The sequence below is a fragment of the Aotus nancymaae genome, unplaced genomic scaffold (genome assembly GCF_030222135.1).
Source record: "Aotus nancymaae isolate 86718 unplaced genomic scaffold, 86718_ANA_hifiasm-v0.15.2.pri h1tg000059l, whole genome shotgun sequence".
Lineage (NCBI taxonomy): Eukaryota > Metazoa > Chordata > Mammalia > Primates > Aotidae > Aotus > Aotus nancymaae.
In genome coordinates, this window is record NW_026988473.1 from 27,175,272 (window position 1) to 27,202,247 (window position 26,976).

Consider the following 26,976-nt stretch of genomic DNA (forward strand, 5'->3'; position numbering starts at 1 on the left):
GGCCTTCTACAGCTAGGACAAGCATTCACGTATTATACAGAATACTTAGAACCAAGATTCAGATATTAATAAGACTTGTTGAAAAGTTCTCTGCCCCATAATGAGACACCCCTTTAAAAATATGGTCTGAGTAGAGACATAAGATACACATTGAAACTGTGATGGCAAAATAACCAAAAATAGAAAAATAGTTCAAAAAAGTGAAACAATTCTTTGAAAAACATACATAGGAAGTCAAACTATGAACACCTTTACATTCACAACATCTGCACTAATGCATAGAAGTTCAAAACCTAGAAGGCATTTTCCCCCATCCCTTCTCTGAACTGATTCATAGCGATCACTGTGTAAAGAACTTACTTCAATCCTGATTGTAAATGTCATGAAATTATTTTCTACACAGATAGCAAATTTAGTTTTATATAGGATTGCAAGCATACATCATCTAGGGATTACCCAGTAAACCACAAATGTTTTATGCATCCCCCTAAGATACAGGTAACATATGGTTGTGGTACATCCCAGGCAGATGTCATTTAAAGCACGCAAGGGGAGGTGCTAGCAAAAGAAATACTCATTTGCCAAAGTAACAGGTTAACCCTTCCAATATGATGTACCACAACCACACATGAAAAAAGTCAGAACTTATTTTATTTTATTTTAAAATAAACATTGAAGATACCCCATTTCCCACCACCCTACAAAACTTTTGAATGTGGAATGTTCAACAGCCTATCCATTTTGGTAGGTTACAAAACCAGCAAAAACTCCAGTTGTCTAATGATGAATGTTTGAGAATAGTTTTGTTTTTAAATAGCTGAGCACCTACTGGAAAAATTCCTTGGCTAAACGCTGAAAATAAAATTTAATTTTTGCACAGAAAATACCATTAACTTAGTAGCCTTTGCTTAAAGGTGGGATTAATTCTCCATGAAGTCAGAATGAGACAATAAGCAGCATTAAGTTCATAGGCACACAGAACTAGTGCTCAAACTGCTAGCACAAATTCCAACAGAGTACATAAGGCTAAGTTACTACTCAAGTGTCCATTTCCATCAAATTTAGAGACTCTCCCTATGCCTCTAAGGGAAGGAATCATCACTTTGAATATAAATGCCTCCAGGAGAAAAGGAGAATTCAGTTAAGGTTAAATTAGACAAAAGATAAGTGCAAGTACTAGAGAAATGTTGCTGGAGATAACCATAAAATTTGTGACACTAACGTGGCATGGGGTGAATCACATAAGCTGCTAACGGTTGAACACCAGTGTTTCAAGATACAACTTTTATAAACATGTTTTATTTCTTTTGCTCATACCATCATAACTGAAACTACTGTCTGTCATTTCCCTGAAACAGGGAAATCAATCTAAAACACATACTGGTGCCTTTCAAAAGATAGCCATTTAAAAGGGTGGTAGCAGCAGGCATTTGTTATCTTTTCCTTTTAAAAAAAGCTTTCAAGCTGAAGGAAAAACATGTGACCAAGAGTGTTATGATTATCCACTAGAGATTTGCATCAGTACCTGTACCAATTTAGGTGACAATACAGCAAAATCCAAGGATTAGTGACAGACAATGTACATGTCATAAGGAATGATAAATAGTACCAATCCTTACAAAAGTCATCGTCTCAAAGAAACTGTTAAGTATTCGAAAAGGTATCTAAATATTTCACATTAAGTACAGAAGCGGCCATCCAGATTATATCCCGTATTTGTTGCATATTTTTCAAAAAGTGCCAATCAAAGCCTAATTTTGCATCTTGGCTTTATCTTATACAATATCAGCTGTTAAAAAGCATTTTACATGTGTTTTTAAACCACAGTTGTTTGGCCAGATGAACAGTGCTGTGTCAAAGCTGGTAGCCAGCCTTATATGTGTGATTAGGACCCATGCATAATCTGGTATGCATCTAAACGTTCAGTGCTCCAATTTTACTGGAAAAGCTGTGAAATGCAGTTGTTCTGCCAAACCACACTCCACTCCTTTCATCTTCCTTTCTAGGGAAATATTTTAGTTTGTCAGTTACCACTGAATAACTTGAGGGCTGATTTGTAGATTTTATCCAATGTCAAAAAAGTCAATCTTGCCTTTTTCAAGCCACTTCAAATAACTATGGAGATTATCATCACCCTGTAAAGTATATTGTTTTACTCCTAAGCAAGGGTGAGGAATCTGAGTATCATGTGCAAGGCTCAAGATGACGCTTAGGACAGAACATGCAGAGTAAAAATAGTTTCCTTCCATATCCAGGTAATATAAAGCTGACAATTGTCGTCCTGTCTTTACGGGATGAAAACAGTCCCTTTACAATAAGTTTCCTGAAAGGGAGAACAAATAGATAATAACTCTTCTGGTAACATATTATGGTACACTGGCCAGTGTGTTTTTGGCGATTAAACATAATCCTGTGAATCAGATTAATTCACTTGCTGAGTGTTCATTTGCGGCATCCCTCTGTTGGGTCTTGGGGGCCCTCCACGACCTAGAAGACAAAAATGGCATTTGATTTTTCTTTCAAATATTATTTGTTTTGCCTTCAAGCAGATTTTCATCTGAAGTAAGAAGCATGTGGGCAGCTGTCACCACATTATTAGGCTTAAGAGGTCAATTCTTCAGTGTTCAAGTTTCCCCTGTCCTGGAAGTTGTCATGCGCAAATTTGCTCATGTTCTCTTAGCTAAAAGAAGAGTAGAGCTAATGGAGTATTCCACCAGTACTCATTCATTCATTCATTCAACAAGTATTTATTGAGTGCCTACTATGTGCCAGGCACTGTCATCAGGCGTTGGGAATAGATACAGCAGTGAAGACAGACAAGGTACCTGCTCTCATGGAGCTTACATTCTAGTGTACACTCTAGCTTACATTTCAGTAGTAAGTAACATCATACTATCAAAATTAATAAAAGCACCAGAATGAAAACAGACCTTATTACCTAAACTGTTAAAAAGAAACTACATAACATTCAAAATTGTATAATGACTTTTAACAGATAAAATAACTTTTTACATGCTGTTAAAACAGATTTTTAGCTATCAGTTAACTCAACTTTCATCAAATATGCTACAAGGTGGGAAAGAAGAACATAACCCACATTCACATGCAAATATCCTTTGATACTTCTAGTCAAGTCAGTAATTCCCAAGTAATCCATTAATTTTTAGAAAAATGTACCTTTTTCCTGGCCAGTTTCTACTAGCATTCAAATCAAAGTACTTTGTGATTCCTCCTTAACACACATTTTACACATGTTATGGCCAATAAATAGAGGAAACCTATTTGATGTTTAACCTCCCTCAAATCAGAGAACCATTTAGAATTTCAGACTACATGAAATGCTAGCTTTAATTGTTAAATAGGCTAACATCCTGTCAAAATGGGAAGTAGTTTTCTAATAGTAAAAGAAAAACAAAAACTCTTCAAACCTTTTTAAGTACAGTTCAATAAGTTAGGAATTTGGGAGTTTTGTTTAAAAGTCAGACTTGATATTTATATCACTAACAGAAGTCCAAAAGACATTGCAAATTTCATTAGTTCTATCATTTCTAAATGGTTCTCTAAATGTTAACTATGGCTTATCTGGCCATTAAAGGGTGTCTGGCCCTAAAATATAATAGGCATGTTTCAAAAAATTAAGAGGAATAATAAATTTATATAAATGTTCAATCTCATTCCAAAAATGTCTTACAAAAATGTTTCAGTAAGTACTTCCTAAAAACATTTAGCAGGTTTTAGGACCTGAAAAATAATTTTCAGTTGGAAAAACACTTTTTCTGAGGAAGAGAATATATGTTCTAGTTTTCAAGACAATTTATAAAGTAACAGGGAAAGTCATTCAAAAATTAAAATTTGGGTCCAAGATTAAGTTTTAGAAACAGAGCATTTCATTTAATTCCTAGCAACAAGTCTGGAAAGGATAAATGTATTCCTAACATGCAGACTATGAACAGCTCTTCCAAGGCCAGAACAGAAGCTCCACTTAGGAGCTAGGATCACCACCACAAAATATTACCTCGTGGGGCTCCCCGTGGTCCACTCTGCCCAGAGCCTCGCTTGAAATTCTGCTGATATCCATCCTAAAAGACAAGCTAGTTAGTATTGAAAAGTTACTTTTTAAAAAACGCTTACCCATCTATTCTTTCAGTCTAACACTCAATACAGAAATCTTCCTTAATCTTTTAGACACTTCAGTTTATCACAGCTACACCATATTTTGTAATTGTACTTCTTCTATTCTCAAGAACATTAAGTGAAATATATTTCTCTGCTCTTGGAAATCACTGTCTTTAATAGACTTTACTGAAGGAGTACTTATATTGAGTGCTAAAAAGCTTTTGTTTCAACAGAGTATCTTGGACACCATAAAGTTAACCCCAAATTAGTTACTTAGGTTCATTAAGCAACTACACTAAGCCACTTTCATTGGTTATTTAGCTCATGCTTATATTAGAACTGGTTTACCTACCCGTTGATAGCCAGAGTAATCCCGGGGAGCACTGAACTGAGACTGTGTATAACCACTGTTTGGAGTGTTAGAGAATGAAGGGCGGTATCCATCATATCCTCCTAAAAGTTAGGACAAGAAAAGAAATAATTTTCTTATTCACAAGGAACTTTTATCTTCTTCTTAATGAAGATGAGAAAAAAGTAAAAAATTATAAGCCAGGCTAGTTATTCAAATTAATTTCCAATTTCCTATCTTGATCCCATCTGTTTATAAATTTCTGTTAAGTACTAACTGCCCCTCAGAAGATAAACTTTTAACCCATCTATGCATGTAAACACACACACACCCATACAAACATAATAAACAATCCCCATAAGGTTTGGTAATGTGGAAAACACTTATCCTTCGAGATAGTGGTAGACATTAAATTGACATAACCAAATGAACAAAAATTCCATGATTTGTTATTTAAATAACAAATTATAACAATTGTACCAAAATATACATTTTGTTTAAATTGTACATAAGAAGCTAATGCAGACAGACACATCCTTCCCAAAAAACTGTGTGATATATGTTACAAATAAAGAAATAACCTGAACTAGGAAAAGGTCATTAGAACTTCCTTTTTTTATTATATACCTCTGAATCCATTTGCAGGGCCCCGGTATCCATTCATCAAGCCTCTAGCACCACGGGAACCTCCACGAGACACACCACGGCTATTGTAATAGGGCTGACTGCTACGTGGAAATCCAGTGTTTTGCTGAGGAGGCTGCTGGTGGTTACCAGTCACTTGATGGGACTGGTCCGGGGAACTATGGTAAGTGCCCACCACTATAATTTTAAAAAGAAAGAAAAAGTATACATCACACATGTATGTACACATAGACAAATATGTGTGTGTATATATATATACACACACATACACATAGCTCATTACTGTTTGTTCTCCCATGAGGAAGTGTCTTATACAGTCTCCTTTAAGTTTAATCCTTAAATTTGCATACTACAATAAGGAAAACTACACATGAATAGTCTCTTACCTTTCTCCTACCCTTAGACTAATCTAATGGGGGTAAAATTCTCCAACCACAATTCCAATAAAAGCAGGGTGCTTCCACACAAATTATATGAAAGGCTATATTAACGTCTCCTGAAAGGCATCTACCTTTTAGCACAAGAGACCCAAAATAAAAGATTTACACTTATAACAATTACCATTTAGTACCATTTAATTACATCTTTTCATTATAAAGCTCTTTAGTGGTAGAAGTATTCTTATTCTTTTAAATAAGCTTTGGTACTTAGCAAAACAACTCTCTCATATTTAAACAGCTATATGGTAGAACATGCCATCAATTACATAGCTTAATCAGAGGAGGTCTTCAGCTTATAGCCCTTAATGCCAAATTCCAATCGAAAGTATTTTAAGTGGCAAGTACAGCCAATTTAGAAGACAATTACATGGCACTCAACCCACTTGAAGGTAAGGTTCTAGAAGGTACACACTAACATATATACAAGCTCCATCCACAATGGAGAGAGTTCTAGAATCTAGAAACTTTCAAAAATTAAATACTAAGGAACAATGTTAGAATTCAAAGAGGAGAAAAAAAGGGTGCTAAAAGTATCTTTGGGAGGTGAGGAAGATAACAGAAAAAAGGAAGGCCCACACACTAACAAGGGTCAGAAGCTGTTGGCCAACCCAAATCTCCCCTTTTGGGACCGAGAGAAAAGCAGCTGTATGACTCTTGAAAATCTTTACCTGACCTATTTTACATCCTTAAGAAACTCCAAATACATTAATAGTTGTTAGAATCCTATTTTGCAATGAAAGCACTAGGGAATACCTAGAAGGAAAAGAGACAGTCATGGCTCCTCTTTAACTATTTAATAAAGCAACTAAATCATTCAGTGTCATCTTTTTATACAGACTGCCTTATATTATATTCCCATAATTTAAAATAAGTGAATGACAAGTACACATAACATTTTCTATCTAAAAAGGTTCACTTGTATGCATCAGAATCACTTTTTATCAGTAACAACTTTTATTAATTTTGATCAAATCTCACTGTAAGAAACTGATAGCAAGGCTGGATGCAGTGGCTCACACCTGTAATCCCAGCACTTTGGGAGGCCGAGGCAAGCAGATTGCTTGAGCTGAGGAGTTAGAGGAGACCAGCTGGGCAACAAAGTGAGACCCCATCTCAACAACAAAAATACAAAAAATAGCAAGGCATGGTAGTGCATGCCTGTGGTCCCAGCTACTTGGGAGGGGGAGGTGGGGGGATGGCTTGAACCTGGGAGGCAGAGGTTGCAGTGAGCCGAGATGGCACCAGCACACTCCAGCCTGGGTGACAGAGCCAGACCCTGTCTCAAAAAAGGAAAGGAAAAAGGAAAGAAAGGAAGGAACTCACAGCAGAACAACTTAAGTGTGATCTTTATTTTATTTAATTTTTACTTTTGAGACAACGTCTAGCTCTCTCACCCAGTGTTGCTGAGGCTGGAGTGCAGTCACATGATCATGGCTCACTGCAACCTTGAACTCCTAGGCTCAAAGTGATCCTCCAGCCTCAGCCTCCTGAGTGGTTATGGCTACAGGCATTTGCCACCTCATCCTGCTAATTTTTGTATTTATTTTATAGAGGTAGGGCTCTATGTTGCCCAGGCTGGTCTCAAACTCCTGATAGCAAGCAGGCCTCCCAAAGAGCTGGGATTACAGGGATGAGCCACCAAACCCAGCCTTCATTTTATCTTAAAATACCTAAATTCCTACTTAAATTTTGGTAAAGTATAAACTTATAGGCCATTTTAAAAAGCCAAAGATTCTTTCCTGATTAGATACTAATTCAAATTAAAACAAAATTTCCAAAATGATCGGACATACTGAAATGATTTGTTCAACAACTATCACGCCAAGCACAGTAGTTCACACCTGTTGTAATCCCAGCACTTTAGAAGGTCGAGGCAGGTAGATCGCCTGAGGCCAGGAGTTCAAGACCAGTCTGTTCAACGTGGCAAAACCCTATCTCTACTAATAACATAAAAATATAGCCAGGCATGGTAGTGTACACCTGTAATCCCAGCTACTTGGGAGACTAAGGCAGGAGAATCACTTGAACCTGGGAGGCAGAGGTTGCAGTGAGGTGAGATCGTGCCATTGCACTCTGGCCTGAGCACCAAGAGTGAAACTCCATCTCAAAAACAAACAAACAAACAAAGGCCAGGTATGGTGGCTCATGCCTGTCAGCACTTTGGGAGGCCGAGGTGAGTGGATCATCTAAGGTCAGGAGTTTGAGACCAACCTGACCAACATGGAGAAACCCCGTTTCTACTAAAACTACAAAATTAGCCAGGCATAGTGGTGCATGCCTGTAATCCCAGCTACTCGAGAGACTGAGGCAAGAGAATTGCTTGAACCTGGGAGGTGGAAGCTGCGGTGAGCCAAGATCACGCCACTGCACTACAGCCTGGGGAGCAAGAGCAAAACACTTGTCTCAAAAGAAAAAAAACACACAAAAATCAGAGTACCTACAACATGCCAGACACTGTCCTAGACACAAGGGATACCTTACCAACACATAGATGTTGCCTAAATTGAAGCTTTATTATAATGGAAGATGATAAATGAATAAAGTATACATACAAAGTAAAAACAAAATAGGATAAATGAGGCACCAAATGAGTGAGCTATATTTGAAAAAGTGATGAAGAGAGGCAATATTTAAGCACAAACTTGAAAGAAGTCAAGAAGCAAGCAATACAATACAAGAGACATAAATTTAAAAGATCTATTATACGGCATGATGGCTCTTGTTAATAACAATGTATTATAGTACTCTTGAAAATAGAGAGATTTTTAAGAGCTCACATCACAAAAAAAAAAAAAAAAGGCAAGTATGTAACGTAATGCAAATGTTGATTAGGCTGACGTAGCCATTCCACAATGTATACATATTATTTCATCATGAACTCCTGGCCTGAAGCAATCCTCCCACCCCAACCTCAAATGTAGCTGGGATTACAGGTACGAGCCATTAAGCCTGGCCACAATGTACACACATTTCAACACAGCATGCTATATGCAATTAAAAATTTTATATATATATATATACACACACACACACACACACACATAGTTTCTATTTCTTTTTTTCTTTCTTTTTTTTTTTTTTCAAGACAGGGTTTCACCATGTTGGTCAGGCTGGTCTTGAACTCCCAACCTCAGGTGATCTGCCCACCTTGGCCTCCAAAGTGCTTGGATTACAGGTGTGAGCCACCACGCCCGGCCCTATAGTTTCTATTTCTCCATTCAAAATAAATGAACTTTAAAAAAAAAAAAAAAAAAAAAACAGAAAAAGCAATCCATATACTTATCAGTGGGATAAAGGTTTTGCCAAGAAGGAAAGTATCAAGGCCCTGAGAATAAAGAGAACTTGCTGCATGCCTGACTGGTGTGAATATAAGGAAGAAAATGCATATAGAATATGCATATAGAACAAGATAAAGGCAGGGGCCAGATCATATAGGATTTTGTAAACCAAAGTAAGAACTTTGGATTTCTTTTCTAAATGCAATGGGAAGCCACTAGAAGATTTGCAAATAGGAGAGACATCTGACTTTGTATTTTAAAATGATCACTCTAGGCTGGCTGCAGTGGCTCACACCTGTAATCCCAGCACTTTGGGAGGCTGAGGCAGGCGAATCACCTGAGGTCAGGAGATTGAGACCACCATGGCCAACATGGTGAAACCCCGTCTCTACTAAAATTACAAAAATTAGTTGGTCATGGGAGCGAGTGCCTGTAATCCCACTTACTCGGGAGGCTGAGAAAGGAGAACCCTTGATTCTCCTGAGACAGGAGAATTGCTTGAACCCAGGAGGTGGAGGTTGCAGTGAACCGAGACCGTGCCCTTGCACTCCAACCTGGGCACAAGAGGGAAACTGTCTCAAAAAAAAAAAAAAAAAAAAAATCACTCTGGCTACTGTGTTGAGAACAGAGTGGGCTAAAAGAGTCAAGAGAGTCAAGTTAGGAGACAACTGCAATATTCCAGATAGGAGGTAATGGCTACCTAAAATTATAATAGTAGTATGAAAGTGGGCTGATTTTATGTTTTTATTGAAAATATCTATAAATATCATAAAGTTATTATTTATAATTAATGTATATTCTGAAATGGTAACAGAAGGTTATCTAGCTCAAGTGCCTCACAATTAGGAAAGTCAAGCAGGATGCAAGGGCAAGACAGTTTCAAATCAATGGGTACAAGGGCAAAAGTAACCAAGTCAAATGACTGATTACTTTTAATTTCACCACATCATCTGGAAAAAAAACACGAAAAAAGGATCAGCACAATGTCCAGAGGTTCCAAATATACCTTCTCCACAACCAACTTATGAGTATATGGCAGTGAAGTAGTTTTAAAACACCTGGCAGGCCAGGTATGGTGGCTCACACCTGTAATCCCAGCACTATGGTAGGCTGAGACAGGCAGAACACTTGAGGCCAGACCAGGAGTTTGAGACAAGCCTGGACAATATGGTGAAACAAACAAACAAAAAAAACGAATTAGCCAGGTGTGGTTAATAGCACATGCCTGCAGGTACAGCTACTTGGGAGACTGAGGTAGGATGATCCCTTGAACCCCAGAGGCAGAGGTTACAGTGAGCCATGATCACGCCACTAGTTTTTATCATTGAGAAGCTGAGCACAGTATAACTGACAATTTCTATAATTTGTATCAGAGCATGGAAGATTCAAGCTTCATACTAGTGATACTGAATACTACAGGATATGTAAGAATTCACTACTGAAAAATCTATAATGCTGATCCAAGTTTACCAATAAATTGAATAATTAGAAAATTTTACAACTATTTAAAATCAGGCTGACTAAAGTATTAACTCCTCTGATTTCAGCAGAAATTGCTAGTTTGTTGTGGGATTCCAATTAAATTCCAAATAATTAAAGAACCAAAGACCTCAAGAAGACATTAAAAGACCTAAGAAGACTTAAAGAATCTGGCTGGGCATGGTAGCTCATGCCTATAATCCCAGCGTGTTGAAAGGTAGAGGTGGGAGGACTGCTTGAGGCCTCGAGTTTGAGAAAAGCGTGTAGTCCCAGCTACTTGTGGGCATGAGACGGGAAGATCACTTGAGCCCTGGAGTTAGAGGTTACAGTACACGATTATACCACTGCACTCCAGCCTGGGAGACAGACAGAGACCCCGTTTCTTAAAAATAAAAAAATCTAAAGAATCTCTATCGGGCTAGATGACAAGGTAGTTCATGCCCACAATCCCACCAGTCTGGGAGACAGAGGCAGTAAGTTCGCTTGAGGCCAGGAGTTGGAAACCAGCCTGGCAACACAGTGAGCTCCTGGAGACCCTGTCTCTACAAAAAAACACAAAAATTAAGTCAGGGAGGTGGTGAGCACCTGTAGTCCCAATTACTTAGGAGGCTGAGGGAGGAGGATCATGGAGTCCAGGAGTCTGAGGCTGCAGTGAGTTATGCTGGCATCACTGCATTCCAGCCTGGGCAACAAAGTAAGAACCTGTCTCAAATAAATAAAAGTGTCTCTACCTACATTACTATTCTGACAGGTAGGGTAACTAGCCAAATTATGACCTTATTTGACAAAATAGATTATGTTTCAACCCAGTCCACGAAAGGCAGCCACCATGAGTTTTTTCTTAACTTTGTCTAACTGACTTAAATGCCAAATATCATGTAAGAAGCCTTCAATCAATTAACAATTAAAAGTATAGTTTATCACCAGATGCAATGGCTCACGCCTTTAATTCCAGCACTTGAGAAGGCTGAGGTGGGCAGACCACATGACCTCAGGAGTTCCAGACAAGCCTGGGCAACATGGTGAAACCCCAACTCTACCAAAAATACAAAAAATTCGCTGGGCGTGGTGGCACATGCATGTATTCCCAAGCTATTCAGGAGGCTGAGGTAGGGAGGATTGCTTGTGCCCAGGAGGCAGAGGTTGCAGTGAGCCGATAACACAGCACTGCACTCCAGCCTGGGTGACAGAGTGAGACCCCATCTCAAGAAAAAAAGTGTAGTTTATGCTAATTCAAGCAACAAATTTAATTCCATATAAATTACACAATGCAGCAGAGACATTATGAAAGTTCAGTGACAAAAGGAAATGGGTATAAAGCCTCCCAAAATTGCATATAATTCACATATACAAGTACAGACTCAATTTAACTCATGATCTGCAATGAAAAATGCCTATGGTCTACTACTAAAACAGAAACTCTTGAACACCACCACTCTGAAGTCTACACTGTCCTAACACTGTCAATAACTGTGCTGGAAAGCAAGGAGCCAATGAGGTGACACTGGATTTCGTACCTGTTTGAAGCTGTTCTTGCTGAAGCTCTGTTTGTTCTACTTGGTGAGGCTGACTAGAAAAGCTCTGGTTATAACTGGCCTGGTACTGATTTTGCTGTTTTAAAGTTTCTGGTTCATTAACAGGAGGAACTGGGGCATTCATATTGAACACCTGTTAGTAAATAAAGTAAATGATTAGTTCATCCTTTTATTCTCTGCTTTTAACATGGCCAAACTCAATGGTGGTTTTACCTCAGACATAAATAGACATCACAGAAGTCTCAAACACAAAAACATCACACACACAAAAAAAAACCCTTCAAGTGCTTCAATGTGGAAAAAGACATATATACCATATAGCACTTAAAGGGGAGTATAATAAGATGCTGTGAAATGGAAGTAGAGAATTAAAAAAAAATAAAAGGACATGAAATCAACAGCCTTGGAAATGCTTTTACATATATGAGAAATCTTTAAAATATAAACTCTGGCCGGGCACAGTGGCTCACACCAGTAATCCTGGCACTTTGGGAAGCTGAGGCAGGCAGATCATCTGAGGCCAAAAGTTCAAGACTGGCCTGGCCAACATGGTGAAACCCCGTCTCTACTAAAAATACAATTGTAGTGAGCCAAGATCATGCCATTACACTCCAGGCCTGGGCGACAGAGCAAGACTCTGTCTCAATAAATAAATAAATAAATAAGACAAACTCCTGATGCAGTATCACTTACAGAAATTTATTTTGTGAACTTTAACTAGGTTAAATGTTTTTTTCATTTTTATTGACATTTTAATCGAAGGTTAAATATTTTAGTATTTAATCGTATGAACTTTCCTCTGAGCACTGATTTAGCTGTGCCCCACAGATTACTGTATTACTATTTTCTAGAAATTCTCTAAGGGTGTTTGCTGAAGAATCAGGGTAAAGCATAACATCTGAAATTTACTTCAAAATACTTCAGTAAAATAAATGATTAAGCAAATAAGGCAACTATTAAATCTAGGTAACGATTTTGTGGATGTTACATTAGTCTATTTCTCTCAATGTTTAAAGTTCTGTTAATCAAATCAAAAGGGTAAAACTACAAAATAAGATGATGCGATTCATCACTCATAAGGCTAAAATTTATCTCTAGTATATCAGTTAATCTCTGGAATAATCAATTTATGTTCAATTAAATATACCCTACAATTATGAAAGACGCAGACTCAAGCACAGCTAAATGAAGACCTTTGTTGAAATTTCATCAATGTGCAAAATGGAATGAGCTAAGAGAATAAAAATTTTTTTTTTAAAAAAAAGGAAGTCGGGTGCAGTGGCTCACGCCTGTAATGCGAATACTTTGGGAGGCCAAGGTGGGCGGATCACCTGGTCAGGAATTCAAGACTAGCCTGGCCAACATGGCAAAACCCCGTCTCTACTAAAAATAGAAAAATTATCCAGGCATGGTAGCATATGCCTGTAGTCCCAGCTACTCCGGAGGCTGAGACAGGAGAATGGCTTGAACCCAGGAGGTGGAGGTTGCAGTGAGCCAAGATTGCGCCACTACACTTCAGCCTGGCGACAGAGCAAGACTCCATCTCAAAAAATAAAAATTAAAAAAAAAAAAAAAAGAAAATCTAGCATGATTTACATTATACACTAGGCACTTAATATTAGTTAATTTGCTTACCGTTTGCATGGATTGGAATGGAGCTGCATTTACATTGATTCCACTGCTATGTAAAGGTTTGCTTGTCCCAGCCTGAAATACTTGAGGCTGAGAAGCAGCAGGAAGGGATGATGATGCTGTAGTCTGGTCTGTATTTAAAGAGATTGTTGCCTAAATACAAAGTGAATAGATGCACTTTAGTGGTAAACTAAACTTAGCCAAACATAAAGTGAATAGATGTCCTAAAATGGTAAGTTAATCTCAAACTTATGTATATTAACAAACTCAAGTATTTCATGAAAGCAAAGTAGGTCCAACAAGAAGAATCACTATATTAATGGTAATGTACCTCTGTCCAATTCATGAGTAAGTGCCTCATCAAATGTATGCAGCCTGGTAACAGAACTTGCCTGAATCTGATCAATTGGTTCCTTCTGTGGTCGTTGCTCTGTAGCATGAGAAGGCTGGTACAAGGGTTGAGATGCTGTATACCCCTCACTTGTGGATGACACCAAAGGAACCTAGACATAAGTAAAGAAATCAAAGCTTCTTTCTGCTTACAAAATTGACTGTTAAACAAGCTACCTCTAAGACACATAGCGCTAAGAAAAAGATACAACTGCTAAAGAAGGCAGAAATACTACCATCTCTCTTTAAATTTGTGTAATATAAAACGTAAAAATTGCAAAAAACATATTTTTTGAAGCTCAACATTAAATAAACCCAAGTCTAATTATAAAAGCCCCCCGTAAGTACTTCTAAGATGGCAAAATCTGCACTAAATTTTAGAATTATGTCTAAACCATGTCTTCTGGAAATCTCCATTCTAAATAAAAAAAGCTTTTCATTATAATAAATTATTTAAAATGCAAGATGTAAGAAAAATTTAAAGTCATCAAAAGAAAAATAAACCTAACTATGGAAATAAAGGCTGACAGCTATCCACTACAATGAATTTGCTGAATTCCAACAGAACACTTGGACACTGATGAAATTCATACCTTTCTTTCATAAGCTAAGAAAGTAACCAAGGAACTAATTAAAACAAAAGTGAAAAATATTTTTAGATTATATTTTAAAAATTATCCTGTAGATACTATACCAATTTTAACAGTTATGCACAGACCCATGGATGTTCGTCAGTTCGCCTGGATTGATGGGACACTCCGGCAGGATCGCTGAGAACAAATCGGGCAGGTGTGGAAGGAAAGCCCACCTGTGCGGTTCATTTGCAGAGTTTGCGGATAGGCAGGCACATTTAAAAATAGAGATGGTGTCTCGCTACCTTGCCCAGGCTGGTCTTGAATTCTTGACCTCAAGTGATCCTCCCATCTCACTAACTCACCTGGCCCTGAAAAAATAGCTACTACTCTTACCTGTGTGGCTTCTGGTTGTACAGGAACTTGATTAGGCTGAGCAAGTCTAGATTCAGAATGAACTGCAAAGGTGACCAAAAAATTTCTGTCATACAAAATTAAATTTTTAGAGAAGCATCTAAATACCTTTTATTTCGCCATTAAAGGCAACTTTGTTTTCTGCAGGATCATTTGAGCCCGGGATGCAGAGGTTGCAGTGAGCCAAGATCACGCCACGGCACTCCAGCCTGGGTGACACTATGTTGCCCATGCTGGTATCAAAACTCCTGGGCTCAAGTAATCTTTCCCCCTCAGCTTCCCAAAGCACTGAGATTACAGGTGTGAGCTACCTGGCTCAACATATCTTAACATTACCAATTTTCAATTAATTTCAAATGTTTCTATAGAAAAAGGAAATTTAAGATATATTCTTTTTGAGAGCCTATATTCAACTCAGCATGCATCTTCTTGACAATTCCCATCACTCTCCCACCTCCCTTCCCAACAATGATTAAACAGATAATCAAAATTACAGAATCTTTGGTTAGTCGTTTAGAAAGCACCCGTTTCACTGGACAGTCTAATGGACTTAGCATTATGTAAATATCTGAATAGCCTTACAGGTCACATCAGTGCTATGTGTACTGATTTTCACACAATTTACCAGCTGAGAAAACAACATAATCTCTTCCTTTAGTAGAGCTCAGAAAATGAATACTAAAAACCATGAGGGCTTTCTTATAGGTTTCACGTTTGATTTGTTTCCTAACTCTTGATAGAAATGTGAGATATGAGGTCCCTTTACTTCAGAAAAATCCTAACTACCTTATACCAAATAATTGTCATTAAACACACTTTTACTCAGCAATTTCTTTTATGATATTTAAGATCATGCAACATTAAATAGGTTATTTTATTTAGTTCCGCTTTTGTACCACTAACATTGATGTGTTCTGGGAAAAAAAACCAAGATGACTCACAATCACTAACAGTCCTGGAGAGAAGGTCCACTTAACCCAAGGGAAGACACCAATTTTACTTAGTGCTACTACTTCAAATAATGGTTAAGTCCAAAAAGAGGCTGAAACTGTCTCATTGTTTTCTCTCATCCCTTTGCCTCTTACATATTCCCTTACCCACTTCACTGCTGTGTATTATTATTTAAGGTAATAAAATCTAGAAATTCTCCCAGAATTCTATAAGCATTCCAAGAAAGACACCTCTATTATTTTTACTCCTAGATTAATTTTGAAATTTTAAAAGCCAAGCAAAATTTCACTTGTTAAAGTTAAAAAAACAGGCAAAACTTGTCTATTACAGTTGGAAGTACGGAAGTAGTTACTATCATTAGGGACAAGGATAACTAGTGATTGAGAGGGAATACAACATAGGTTTCTAGGGTACTGGTAATGTTTCATTTCTTAATCTAGGTGCAGGTGTTTTCAGTTTATGAAAACTCAATAAACTTGCGTGTATTTTTCTATGTCTACATGCCAATAAAAAGTTTAAAAATAAACAATTACAAGACTACATTTTAAATTCAAATTATAGGAACAATAACATTCTTTTTATCAAATTAAAAGACCTAAGGGTCAAAATTAAACAGTCATTAAAATTAATTTTCACAAACTTTATAAAACCTCAAAGTACTGGCCTTATACTTCTCTCTCACATAAAAATGTACCACTACTAACCTGGAGGGCAAACCAGCTGGGGCATGTCCATGTTTTGTGCTGGATTCATAGGCTGTGCAGATACTATGGCAGGATCAAGTGTCTGGTTTTCAAAATCCAGCATTGAATCCTACAGGTTAAGTTAGGATAGAATAGAATAAAGTCAAATAATATAAACACTTAAACTTTCTGATACAGTGTTTGACTAAAATGAACATACCTGTATGAAGTTATAGGGACCCTGCATCTGTGCCATAAGGTCTTGTACTCGCTGTCTTCTCACAAGGGGATCTGCTTGAGCCACTGGAGTCAAAGAGTGGGGCTCTGGTACTGAAGGGGATGCAGCCTGAGGTTGCTGCTGGAGTGAATTTACCACCTAAGTTAGGAAAAAAGGTTGAGAAGAAATAGGAGAGCAAAAAAGCTCCACTCATTACCATCATGATGGGTCCCCAAACTTCTGAAAAATGTCATCACTTCTACAGTGTTTCAGTTCCACAGGATCACTATGTAGCATTTCAGATTTATTTATCTATTTTTTAATTGTTTTTCGTTTTGAGGCAGTCTCGCTCAGTTACCCAGGCTGAAGCGCAGTGGCAGGGTTTTGGCTCACTGCAACCTCAGCCCTCCCAGATTCAAGCAATTCTCCTGCCTCACCCTCCTGAGCAGCTGGGATTACAGGCACCTGTCACCATGCCCAGCTAATTTTTGTATTTTCAGTAGAGACAGGGTTTCACCATGTTGGCCAGGCTGGTCTTGAACTCCTGACCTCATGATCCACCTGCCTCAGCCTCCCAAAGCACTAGGAATACAGGCATAAGCCACCTCACTCAGCCTCAGATTTTACCTGTGTGTGTTTATGTCTTAAAATAATGTATTTTTCTTAAAACTGCTAGGTCTTCTATAGTAACTGAATTTATATATCTATGTCAAATATATCTGCCTCAGAACCTGGTACATAGCACTCAAGAAATGTTAGCTATTATTATCATCATTCCATTTTCTCAGCCAACACCACAGGATCAAGCTTTTACCACCTCATCTAAACTGCTACAGAAGCTAAAGCTCATTCTAGTAGTCTTTTCCCAGCTCTAATAATTTCCTCTGGTTATTGTTCTTATTCTCTGCTCTGCAAGGAAATCGTCACTAACTTTTATTACATCAAATTTATATTATTCTGTCTGGATTTAAAACTGGACAAGTCATAACGGTTGAAACTAGGCAAAATCAGTTATTTCCTTTATAAACAACACAGATAAAAATCGTTACCAAAGCAAAACCAACAACTGTGCAGTACCAACTTCAAGATGCTCCAAAAATTTGTGTAATCTCATGTGGATAGCCTTTAGAAAGGCCTACCTACCAGATACTAAGAACAAACCATGCTGGCACAATGGTAAGTAGTATGCTCTTCTCAAAATGCAAAAAAAACACTAAACTACAAAACACAATATATGTTGCTTCCCAACTTTTTCCTACTATGTCAGTGATAATCTTTCATTCTAATGTTCAATAAAACAAATACACTAATAACTTATTTTTACTTCTACATCCATGCTAATTCATCTCGATTACCTGGCTCCCCTAAAACCATATATCCCGGCCGGGCGCGGTGGCTCACGCCTGTAATCCCACCACTTTGGGAGGCCGAGGCGGGTGGATCACGAGGTCAAGAGATCGAGGCCATCCTGGTCAACATGGTGAAACCCCGTCTCTACTAAAAATACAAAAAATTAGCTGGGCATGGTGGCACGTGCCTGTAATCCCAGCTACTCAGGAGGCTGAGGCAGGAGAATTGCCTGAACCCAGGAGGCGGAGGTTGCGGTAAGCCGAGATCGCGCCATTGCACTCCAGCCCGGGTAACAAGAGCGAAACTCCATCTCAAAAAAAAAACAAAAAAAAACATATATCCCATCTACTCAGTCAAGGCTCAAGGGGTTTGTACACCTCAAATATACAGCTGACACTTGAACAACATGGGTTTGAACTGCACAGGTTAACTTATCCACATATTTCTTTTCAACCAGTACTCCTGGGATATGAAACACCTGTATATATGTGGGTCCCGCATATACATGGCACAACTCGAGTATGAGCAGATTTCGGTGTGTGTGGGTGTCCTAGAACCAATGCCCCTCATATACCAAGGAACAACTGTAAATCACCACTCCACTAATCTTTTTGATTGATTTCTCTTCTAACCCTCCTGTAACATTTCTGAACTGCACTTTTTAATTCAGTAAATATACACTATTTTGTTGGGACTTTGTAGGGCAGTATTTTCATCCAAAGTACCTTTCTGGGGTAAGTACCTAATTCTTTATCTATCAACGGGAAATTTTGGTGCTCCAATAGAGGGATGGAGCTGCTGGCACAATTACAGCATCTTTGGGCCAGGTACAGTGGTTCATGCCTGCAATCCCAGCACTTTGGGAGGCTAAAGCGGGCAGATCACTTTAAGTCAGTAGTTCAAGACCAGCCTGGCCAATACGGTGAAACCCCATCCCTACTGGGTAAGAGTGAGACTCACTCAAAAATAAAAACAAACAAAAAAAATCTTTGAAATCTCTTTGGAGAATCTGTTTTTTGTTGTTGTTGTTTTTATTTATTTTGAGACAGAGTCTCGCTCTGTCAGCCAGGCTGGAATACAGTGACATGATCTCAGCTTGCTACAACCTCTTACCTCCCCAGTTCAAGCAATCCCCGAACCTCAGCCTACCAAATAGCTGGGATTACAGGCATGCGCCACCACACCCAGGTTTTTGAAATTGTTTTTAAAGTAGAGACAGGATTTCACCATGTCAGCCAGGCTGACCTTCAACTCCTGGCCTCATGTGATCCACCCGCCTCAGCCCCACAAAGTGCTGGAATTACAGGCATGAGCCACCATGTCCAGCCAGGAGAATGGTCTTAATAGAAGAATAACATACTAAAAAGAAAAGCATACTACCCTCGGCTTAAAGCTGTTTTCCTGCACTTCGGAAGTATCAAGACAGACATATAAAAGAGGATCAAAAGGTAGGCCAGGACCAATTGGTAAGGCTTACAGGTAATAAGGCATCATGAGAACCTTAAATACAAATAACTTAAAGCTAACTTTTCCAATAATTTTTTTTTGTCGATTTTTTTTTTCTTCCTTTTGTGGAGAATGGGCTCTCGATATATTGCCCAGGCAGGTCTCGAACTCCTGGGCTCAAGCTATCCTCCTGCCTCTGCCTCCCTAAGAGCTGGGATTAAGTTGTGACAATCAATAGGACGGTTCGGAGGCAGTCACAGAGGAGTAATATGAAGGGAATCACTGAACTAGACATGAGGACCCGAAAAAAAGCATCATATCAGTTGAGAGACAGCATTAGAAAACACTGGAGGAAGTCTACATACAGCCTGGTGACTAAACAGAATTAGAGTAAAGGAGGAGTGCAAGATGATACCCCAACACACAGCTATCAGTGTGGGAGCCCAGATTTTTACAGAGCAATCTAATTTCAGAAAGAGACAAATTATGGTAACAGATAGATTAATCCACAGGTAACTTTGTATAAAATAAATTTTTTAAAACTGGTTCAGCAAAGCAGTGATCCTATTAAACATCTACAGGGAAAAACATACATTTTTTTTTAAGTAACAGTCTAATGTAATGAGTTTGTTACTATAATAAATGTACTAATGATGCAAAAAACAATCTTAATTTGTTCTGAGTAAAGATAAAAATTACTAACTGAAGACAAAGACAACAACCTTGCAATACAGAGAACTCTTACCTCAACTGTTTCAACTGTCCACTCATCTACCTGCTCCTTTTCACCACTGGTGAACTGTGTTTCTGCCATGAACTGTCTATTTACATACTGCAAAGCAAAGCAAATATTTGAGAAATTTGTTTGAAAGGCAGCAAAGTAAAGGCAGCCATTAAATTAAAATCATACCTCTGTTGATTCAACTTCATTTTGCTCAGTGTACTCTTCTGCTGGCTCAGGTTCTAAGAGGTAAAAAAAAAAAAAAAAAAAAAAAGGTGCAAAACAAAGGATTTTTAGGTAAGTAATACTACTCTGTGTAATACTGGTAGATACATGTCATTAAACATTTGTCCAAACCTATAGAATTACAACACTAAGTATAAACCCAGATGTAAAATTTGGACTTCAGGTGATAATGATGTGTCAGTGTAGGTTTATCAACTGTTAACAAATGTACCACTCTGGTGGGTGATGCTGATAATGAGGGAAGCTGTGCAACTATGAGGGTAGAAAGTAAATGGGAAATCTCTATACCTTACATTCAGTTTTGCAGCGAACCTAGAACTGCTCTAAAAAATAAAGTCAGCCGGGTGTGGTGTCTCACACCTGTAATCCAAGCACTTTGGGAGGCTGAGGAGGGTGGATCACTTGAGATCAGGAGTTCAAGATCATCCTGGCGAAACCCGGTCTCTATTAAAAATACAAAAAATCAGGCCAGGCACAGGGGCTCATGCCTGTAATCCCAACACATTGGGAGGCCGAGGCAGGCAGATCATTTGAGGTCGGGAGATCGAGACCAGACTGACCAACATGGCGAAATCCCATCTCTACTAAAAATACAAAAATTAGCCAGGTGTAGAGGTGCATGCCTGAAATCCCAGCTATTCTGGAGGTTGAGGCAGAAGAACTACTTGAACCCGGGAGATGGAGGATGCAGTGAGCCAGAGATTACTGCACTCCAGCCTGGGCAACAGAATGAAACTCCGTCTCAAAAAAAAAAAAAAAAAAAAAAAAATCCAAAAAATTAGCCGGGTGTGGTGATGGATACCTAAAATCCCAGTTACTCGGGAGGCTGAGGCAAGAGAATCGCTTGAACCCAGGAGGCAGAGGTTACAGTGAGCCAAGACCAGGCCATTGCACTCCAGCCTGGGAAACAAAAGCAAAACTCCATCTCAAAAAATAAAAATAAAAATAAAGTCTATTTTTAGAAAGGATGCCATAAAGTACAAGAAATTATTTTTAAAGTTAAGAATTCAACTAGGCCGGGCATCATGGCTCACGCCTGAAATCACAGCACTTTGGAAGGCCGAGGCAGGGGGATCACCTGAGGTCAGGAGTTTGAGACCAGCCTAACCAATATGGTGAAACTCTGTCTCTACTAAAACATACAAAAATTAGCCGGATGTGGTGGTGTGCGCCTGTAATCCCAGCTACTCAGGAGGCTGAGGCACGAGAATCAACTGAACTGAGGAGGCAGAGGTTGCGGCAAGCTGAGAGATCACACCACTATACTCCAGCCTGGGCAACAGAGTGAGAGTCAGTCCCCTATCCCCACCCCTACCCAAAAAAATAAAAATAAAATAAATAAAAAGAATTCAACTTAAGGCTGGGCATAGTGACTCACGCCTGTCATCTCAGGACTTCAGGAGGCCGATGCGGGTGTATCACTTGAGGTCAGGAGTTCAAGACGAGCCTGGCCGATATGGTGAAACCCCATCTCTACTAAAGATACAAAAACCAGCTGGGTGTGGTGGCATGTACCTGTGATCCCAGCTACTTGAGAGGCCAAGGCAGTTGAATCACTTGACCCTGGGAGCTGGAAATTGCAGAGTCAAGATCATGCCACTGCACTCCAGCCTTAGCAACAAAGCTAGACTCTGCCCACAACGCTCCGCAAAAAAAAAAAAAAAAAAAAAAAAAAACTTAAATTCCAAATAAGTAGGCTGACACAGTGGCTCACGCCTGTAATCCCAGCACTTTGGGAGGCTAAAGCGGGCAGATCACCTGTGGTCAGGAGTTCGAGACTAGCCTGACCAACATGGTGAAACCCTGTCTCTACTAAAAATACAAAATTAGCTGGCCATGGTGGCATATGCCTGTCATCTTGCACTCCAGCCTCGGCAACAAGCCTCAAAAAAAAAAAAAATTGCAAATAAGTAAATAGTTCACCATCACACAATCTAAACTTACTTACAAACTTATTTACAAAGTTAATTAACATTATTTTATATATATATATCTTATAATAACATATTTAGAAAGTTTTATTTACCATTTATTCCAGAATTACGTTAAATTCAATGATAGCTATTTCAGATAATGTATAATGCAAATAAAGAGCTACTATATTAAAATCACTCTCTATTCTCATAAGTAATAGGATAAAGCAGCATACAGATTAAAAATCTTACTTAGTCAAGTATAAGAGGAGGGAAAAAGATTGTTTTACGTTTATCTTCAACTATTAATCCCACCAATATGCAATCTTCCCTTCTAGTTTCCACCTACTAGTTACCACTTACTAAGTGCTTACCATGTGCCAGGCACTGTATACACACTTGACATATTTTCTAAATGGGGAACCTGAGGTATAAGAGTTTTACTAACTTGCCCAAAGTTACAGAGCTAGTAAGTATTGAAGCCAAGATTTAAATCCAGGCACTCTGATTCTAAAACCTATGCTTTCATAATCATTGCAAAATTTATACTCCAATGTTTCCTTGTATTCAGAATTTTACTCATCAACTTAAGAGTTATCATAAAAATATTCAGTTAAGTGCCTAGCTACATGATTAATTTTACAATTAACTGGAAAAGACTCCTTGCCTGGGAGGAATTTATAGTTCAAGATCATGGAGTTATAATGTCCCCATGATTGAAACAAAACAAAACGAACTCATACTATTAATCCAATGCACTGGCATGGTAAATAGCAAATCTGGGCATTTCAGACAAAAACCTATTTGAAAATCCTTGTAACAGTAGGCCTCACCCATACTCCTACCCAGCAATACTACTGCAAAAGTACTATCAGTTTATAATAGTGATCAAGACTAATAAGACAAATGACTGATAATGAATACTTCTAAGAATTACTCTTGGTAATCTGTCTTAACATGTTGTCATGCTTAAAGTCTCTATAAAAATAAAATCTAGTGAGTAGGGGGCTGGGGAGGGATAGCAGGGGTAGGGGGATTGGGGAGGGATAGCATTAGAAGAAATACCAAATGTAGATGACAGGGTGATGGATGCAGCAAACCTCAACCATGGCATGTGTATACCTGTGTAACAAACCTTCAGTTCTGCACATGTATCCCAGAACTTAAAGTATAATAAAAAATTTTTTAAAATATAAATATATATAGAAAATAAAATCTAGTGTACATATATGAAAACTAAGAAAGTGTATAGCTTAAACTTGCAGCAAAATCAAATAAAACCAGGACCCTAAACTAAAGTTCATATCCACCTAATACTCACCAGCTTCAGCTACCTGGTCTTCAACTGTAGGTGCTGAGGCTGCCTCTTCTTCCTCACACAACCCATTCTGGTGGTTGTGGGTGCTGTCAAAGTAGTTTGACTGAAAAACACGCTCGACAATTTCCTTTAGAACTTTATCTTAAAAAAGAACATTATAATGTTAGACTTATCTGAGGATGCCTGGCTTGAAAAAGATTCAACATTCTACAAAATACTGTGGTCAAAAAACAACTGTTACTAAAACTCATATACACATAAAAAGATTAAATTTCACCAAGAACAGAAATGTATTACACAATGATAGGGGACAAGAAGAATATAGTTACATTAAACTTTATGGTTTTTTTGTTTGTTTTTGAGATGCCGTCTTGCTCTGTCACCCAGGCTGGAGTGCAGTGACATGATCTCAGCTCACTGCAACCACCGCCTCCCAGATTCAAACAATTCTCGTTTCTCAGCCTCCCAAGTAGCTGAGATTACAGGCGTGCACCACCATGTCTGGTCAGTTTTTGTATTTTTAGTAGACACAGGGTTTCACCATGTTGCCCAGGTTGGTCTTGAACTTCTGACCTCAGATGATCTGCCCACCTTGGCTTCCCAAAGGGCTGGGATTACACGTGTGAGCCACCACTCCCAGCCTGAACTTTATGTATTTTAATTAGATAGGGGGAAAAAGATAACATTTAACATTTATTCATTCAGTAAGTATTTATTCAGTGCCTAATCTACATTAGGCAATATGCTAGTCACTGGGAATACAAAAAGGTATATAAAGACACAACATCTCCCCTCATTAACCTTTTGGTCTAACAGAGATGATATCAAATACAAATACAAAAAAACTTACATCTGTGAAAAGTACTATACAGAAGTACAATGGCTTGGACCCAATCAGAGTGAGGCCACAAAAGGCTCTCCTAGTAAGTGCTACAAGAGTTGAAATCTAGAAGAGTAGAGGGGAAGAAGTGTTTCAAGGTAGAAGAAACGGCATTACGAAGTCCTATACAAAGGATATCAAATATAAGAAAAGGAAAGGAAGCCACTGCGGCTGAAATGAAGGGAATAAAGGAAAAGCACAGGGAAAGATGTAGCTGGAAAAACTGCTAAGAGCCAGACCATGAATGTCCTTGAAGTTAAGGACAAATTTATGTAAAATATAACCGAGATGAAGCCACTTAATATTTTAAAGAGGGAGAGGGGTGGACTCAGTTGAGCAACTGCATCAGACAACAGAAAGGCATAAAAGCAAAGGAGAAAGAGAAGTAGACAGTCAAAAGATATTTAAAGACAAACAAAAACTATCAGAATTTGGTGTACCAGGATATTAAGAAAAAGTGTAGGGCAGAGGGGGAGACGTATAAAGTTATTATTTTCAATTTCCTGGACTTGTATATTACTAATAGATATATAGTAGGGCCACTTCCTGATAAGTCACTGTAAAGAAAAATAAAATTTCAAGGACCATATTGTATCAAAGCATTGCAAAATTAATCCTAATAAACTGCCAACAAGTCTTTCAATAACACGTTTTCCTTATTTCACTTCAGAGATTTCTGACTCAAAACTGTTTTCAACAACTTATAGATACAAATCAAATGCACATAAAAACACTAATTTGGGTATATTACTACCTTTCCATTGTAAAGATGTTACATTCCTAAGATGTGGGAACAAGATTAGATAGAAAATAACCCAAAACAAGCTATAAGCTTAAAGGTTTTTAGAACACCTTTGTTACTCTTCAACAATGCTCATGAAAATCTGATGAAGCTTGACCTAAAACTACCTTTTTAGGCTAACAAGCTTATATATACAGAACTTGCAGAACTAAAAACAAGAAGGTAAACACCTATTTTACAAAGAAATATAGACCAGAGTAAAAGTCAATAAACCAAGAAAATTATTTCTTAAATAAAGAAGACAGACAAGGACTGGCACCCATTTCCTTAAAGCAAATATACTCTTCTAAATTTTGCCAATTAAAGCTCATCCCATTTTGCTGATTAAAGCTTATAATCCAATCTGATTTCTTTTCAACCAACAGCTAAAAAGGCATAAACACAGACACTTTCATTTTATGTTCAAAAACCTATCTTCCTAATTTAACCTTATAAATGGCAAAGATAAGAATCTATTCTCTGATTTAACAAGTTAAAATGAAAAATTACTAGTTTACTGAAAGAATGAAACTTAAACGTCCCCTTTTTAAAAAATCAGTTCACAGCTGCATGTTTCAGAATAAGGAACTCTTAAACGAGACCAAGTATCGGCATATTTTAAATATCAAAAAAAAATTAACATCCCCAAATTAGTAGTTGTCTAAGACAAACTAAAGAAAGACTTGGCCAGCTGAGGTGGCTCATGCCTGTAATCCCAACACTTTGGGAGGCCGAGCGAGTGGATCATGAGGTCAGGAGTTCAAGACCAGACTGGCCAACATGATGAAACCCCATCTCTACTGAAAAAATACAAAAATTAGCTGGGCATGGTGGCTCGCGCCTGTAATCCCAGATACTTGGGAGGCTGAGGTAGGAGAACTGCTTGAACTGGGACTCGGAAGGTGGAGGTTGCAGTGCGAGATGGCGCCACTACACTCCAGCCTGGGCTATATAGAGCAAGACTCCATCTCAAAAAATAAAAAATAAAAAAGACTAAGGCAATAACCATGCGTAGAATGTATGAGATGCAGTAATTGTTTCATAAATTTCAGCCATAAAACAAACAGTCCGTCTAATACGAAAAGCTCCGGAAAGTCAATGTAATGTCAATCTGTCCACCTCAAACACAGTTTAGTTACATACAAGACCATGTGAAGCTAGGACTACCATATTCACACAGTTTTAGTTGTTTCTTGCCGGTGTTTTGATTTACACATTACAGATAAAACACACAAAGATACAAAAAGGAAATAAACCAAAAAATGGTAGATGAATGTTATATATACCCTTCCAAATTTTTTTCAGTATTAATTTTAAATAGGAAAACTAGCTGGACGCAGTGGCTCACGCCTGTAAATCCCAGCACATTGGGAGGCCCAGGTAGGCGAATCACTTGAGGTAAGGTGTTCAATATCAGCCTGGCCAACGTGGCAAAACCCCTCTCTACTAAAAATACAAAAGTTAGCTAAATATGATGGCGCATGCCTATAATCCCAGCTACTCAAGAGGCTGAGGTGGGAGAATCACTTGAACCCAGGAGGCAGAGGTTGCAGTAAGCTGAGACTGTGCCACTGTACTCCAGCCTAGGCAACACAGTGAGACTCTGTCTCCAAAAAAAAG

General features: G+C 38.3%; 1 protein-coding gene across 2 annotated transcripts in view; it reads right to left on the reverse strand.

Annotated features, from left to right (window-relative positions):
- Positions 1–633: 633 nt before the first annotated feature.
- Positions 634–26,976, reverse strand: part of CAPRIN1 (cell cycle associated protein 1) — a 50,169-nt gene continuing 23,826 nt past the window's right edge. For both annotated transcript variants that reach the window (XM_012452319.3, XM_012452320.3), the window contains 13 exons: positions 23,699–23,836; positions 20,408–20,460; positions 20,243–20,329; positions 16,705–16,860; positions 16,506–16,614; positions 14,833–14,894; positions 13,867–13,977; positions 13,478–13,627; positions 11,825–11,975; positions 5,093–5,287; positions 4,469–4,569; positions 4,016–4,079; positions 634–2,487 (listed from right to left, as the gene is read on the reverse strand). In XM_012452319.3, the coding sequence (XP_012307742.1) occupies positions 2,423–2,487; positions 4,016–4,079; positions 4,469–4,569; positions 5,093–5,287; positions 11,825–11,975; positions 13,478–13,627; positions 13,867–13,977; positions 14,833–14,894; positions 16,506–16,614; positions 16,705–16,860; positions 20,243–20,329; positions 20,408–20,460; positions 23,699–23,836 (1,442 nt within the window). In that variant the 3' untranslated portion in view covers positions 634–2,422. The remainder of the gene's footprint in view (positions 2,488–4,015; positions 4,080–4,468; positions 4,570–5,092; positions 5,288–11,824; positions 11,976–13,477; positions 13,628–13,866; positions 13,978–14,832; positions 14,895–16,505; positions 16,615–16,704; positions 16,861–20,242; positions 20,330–20,407; positions 20,461–23,698; positions 23,837–26,976) is intronic.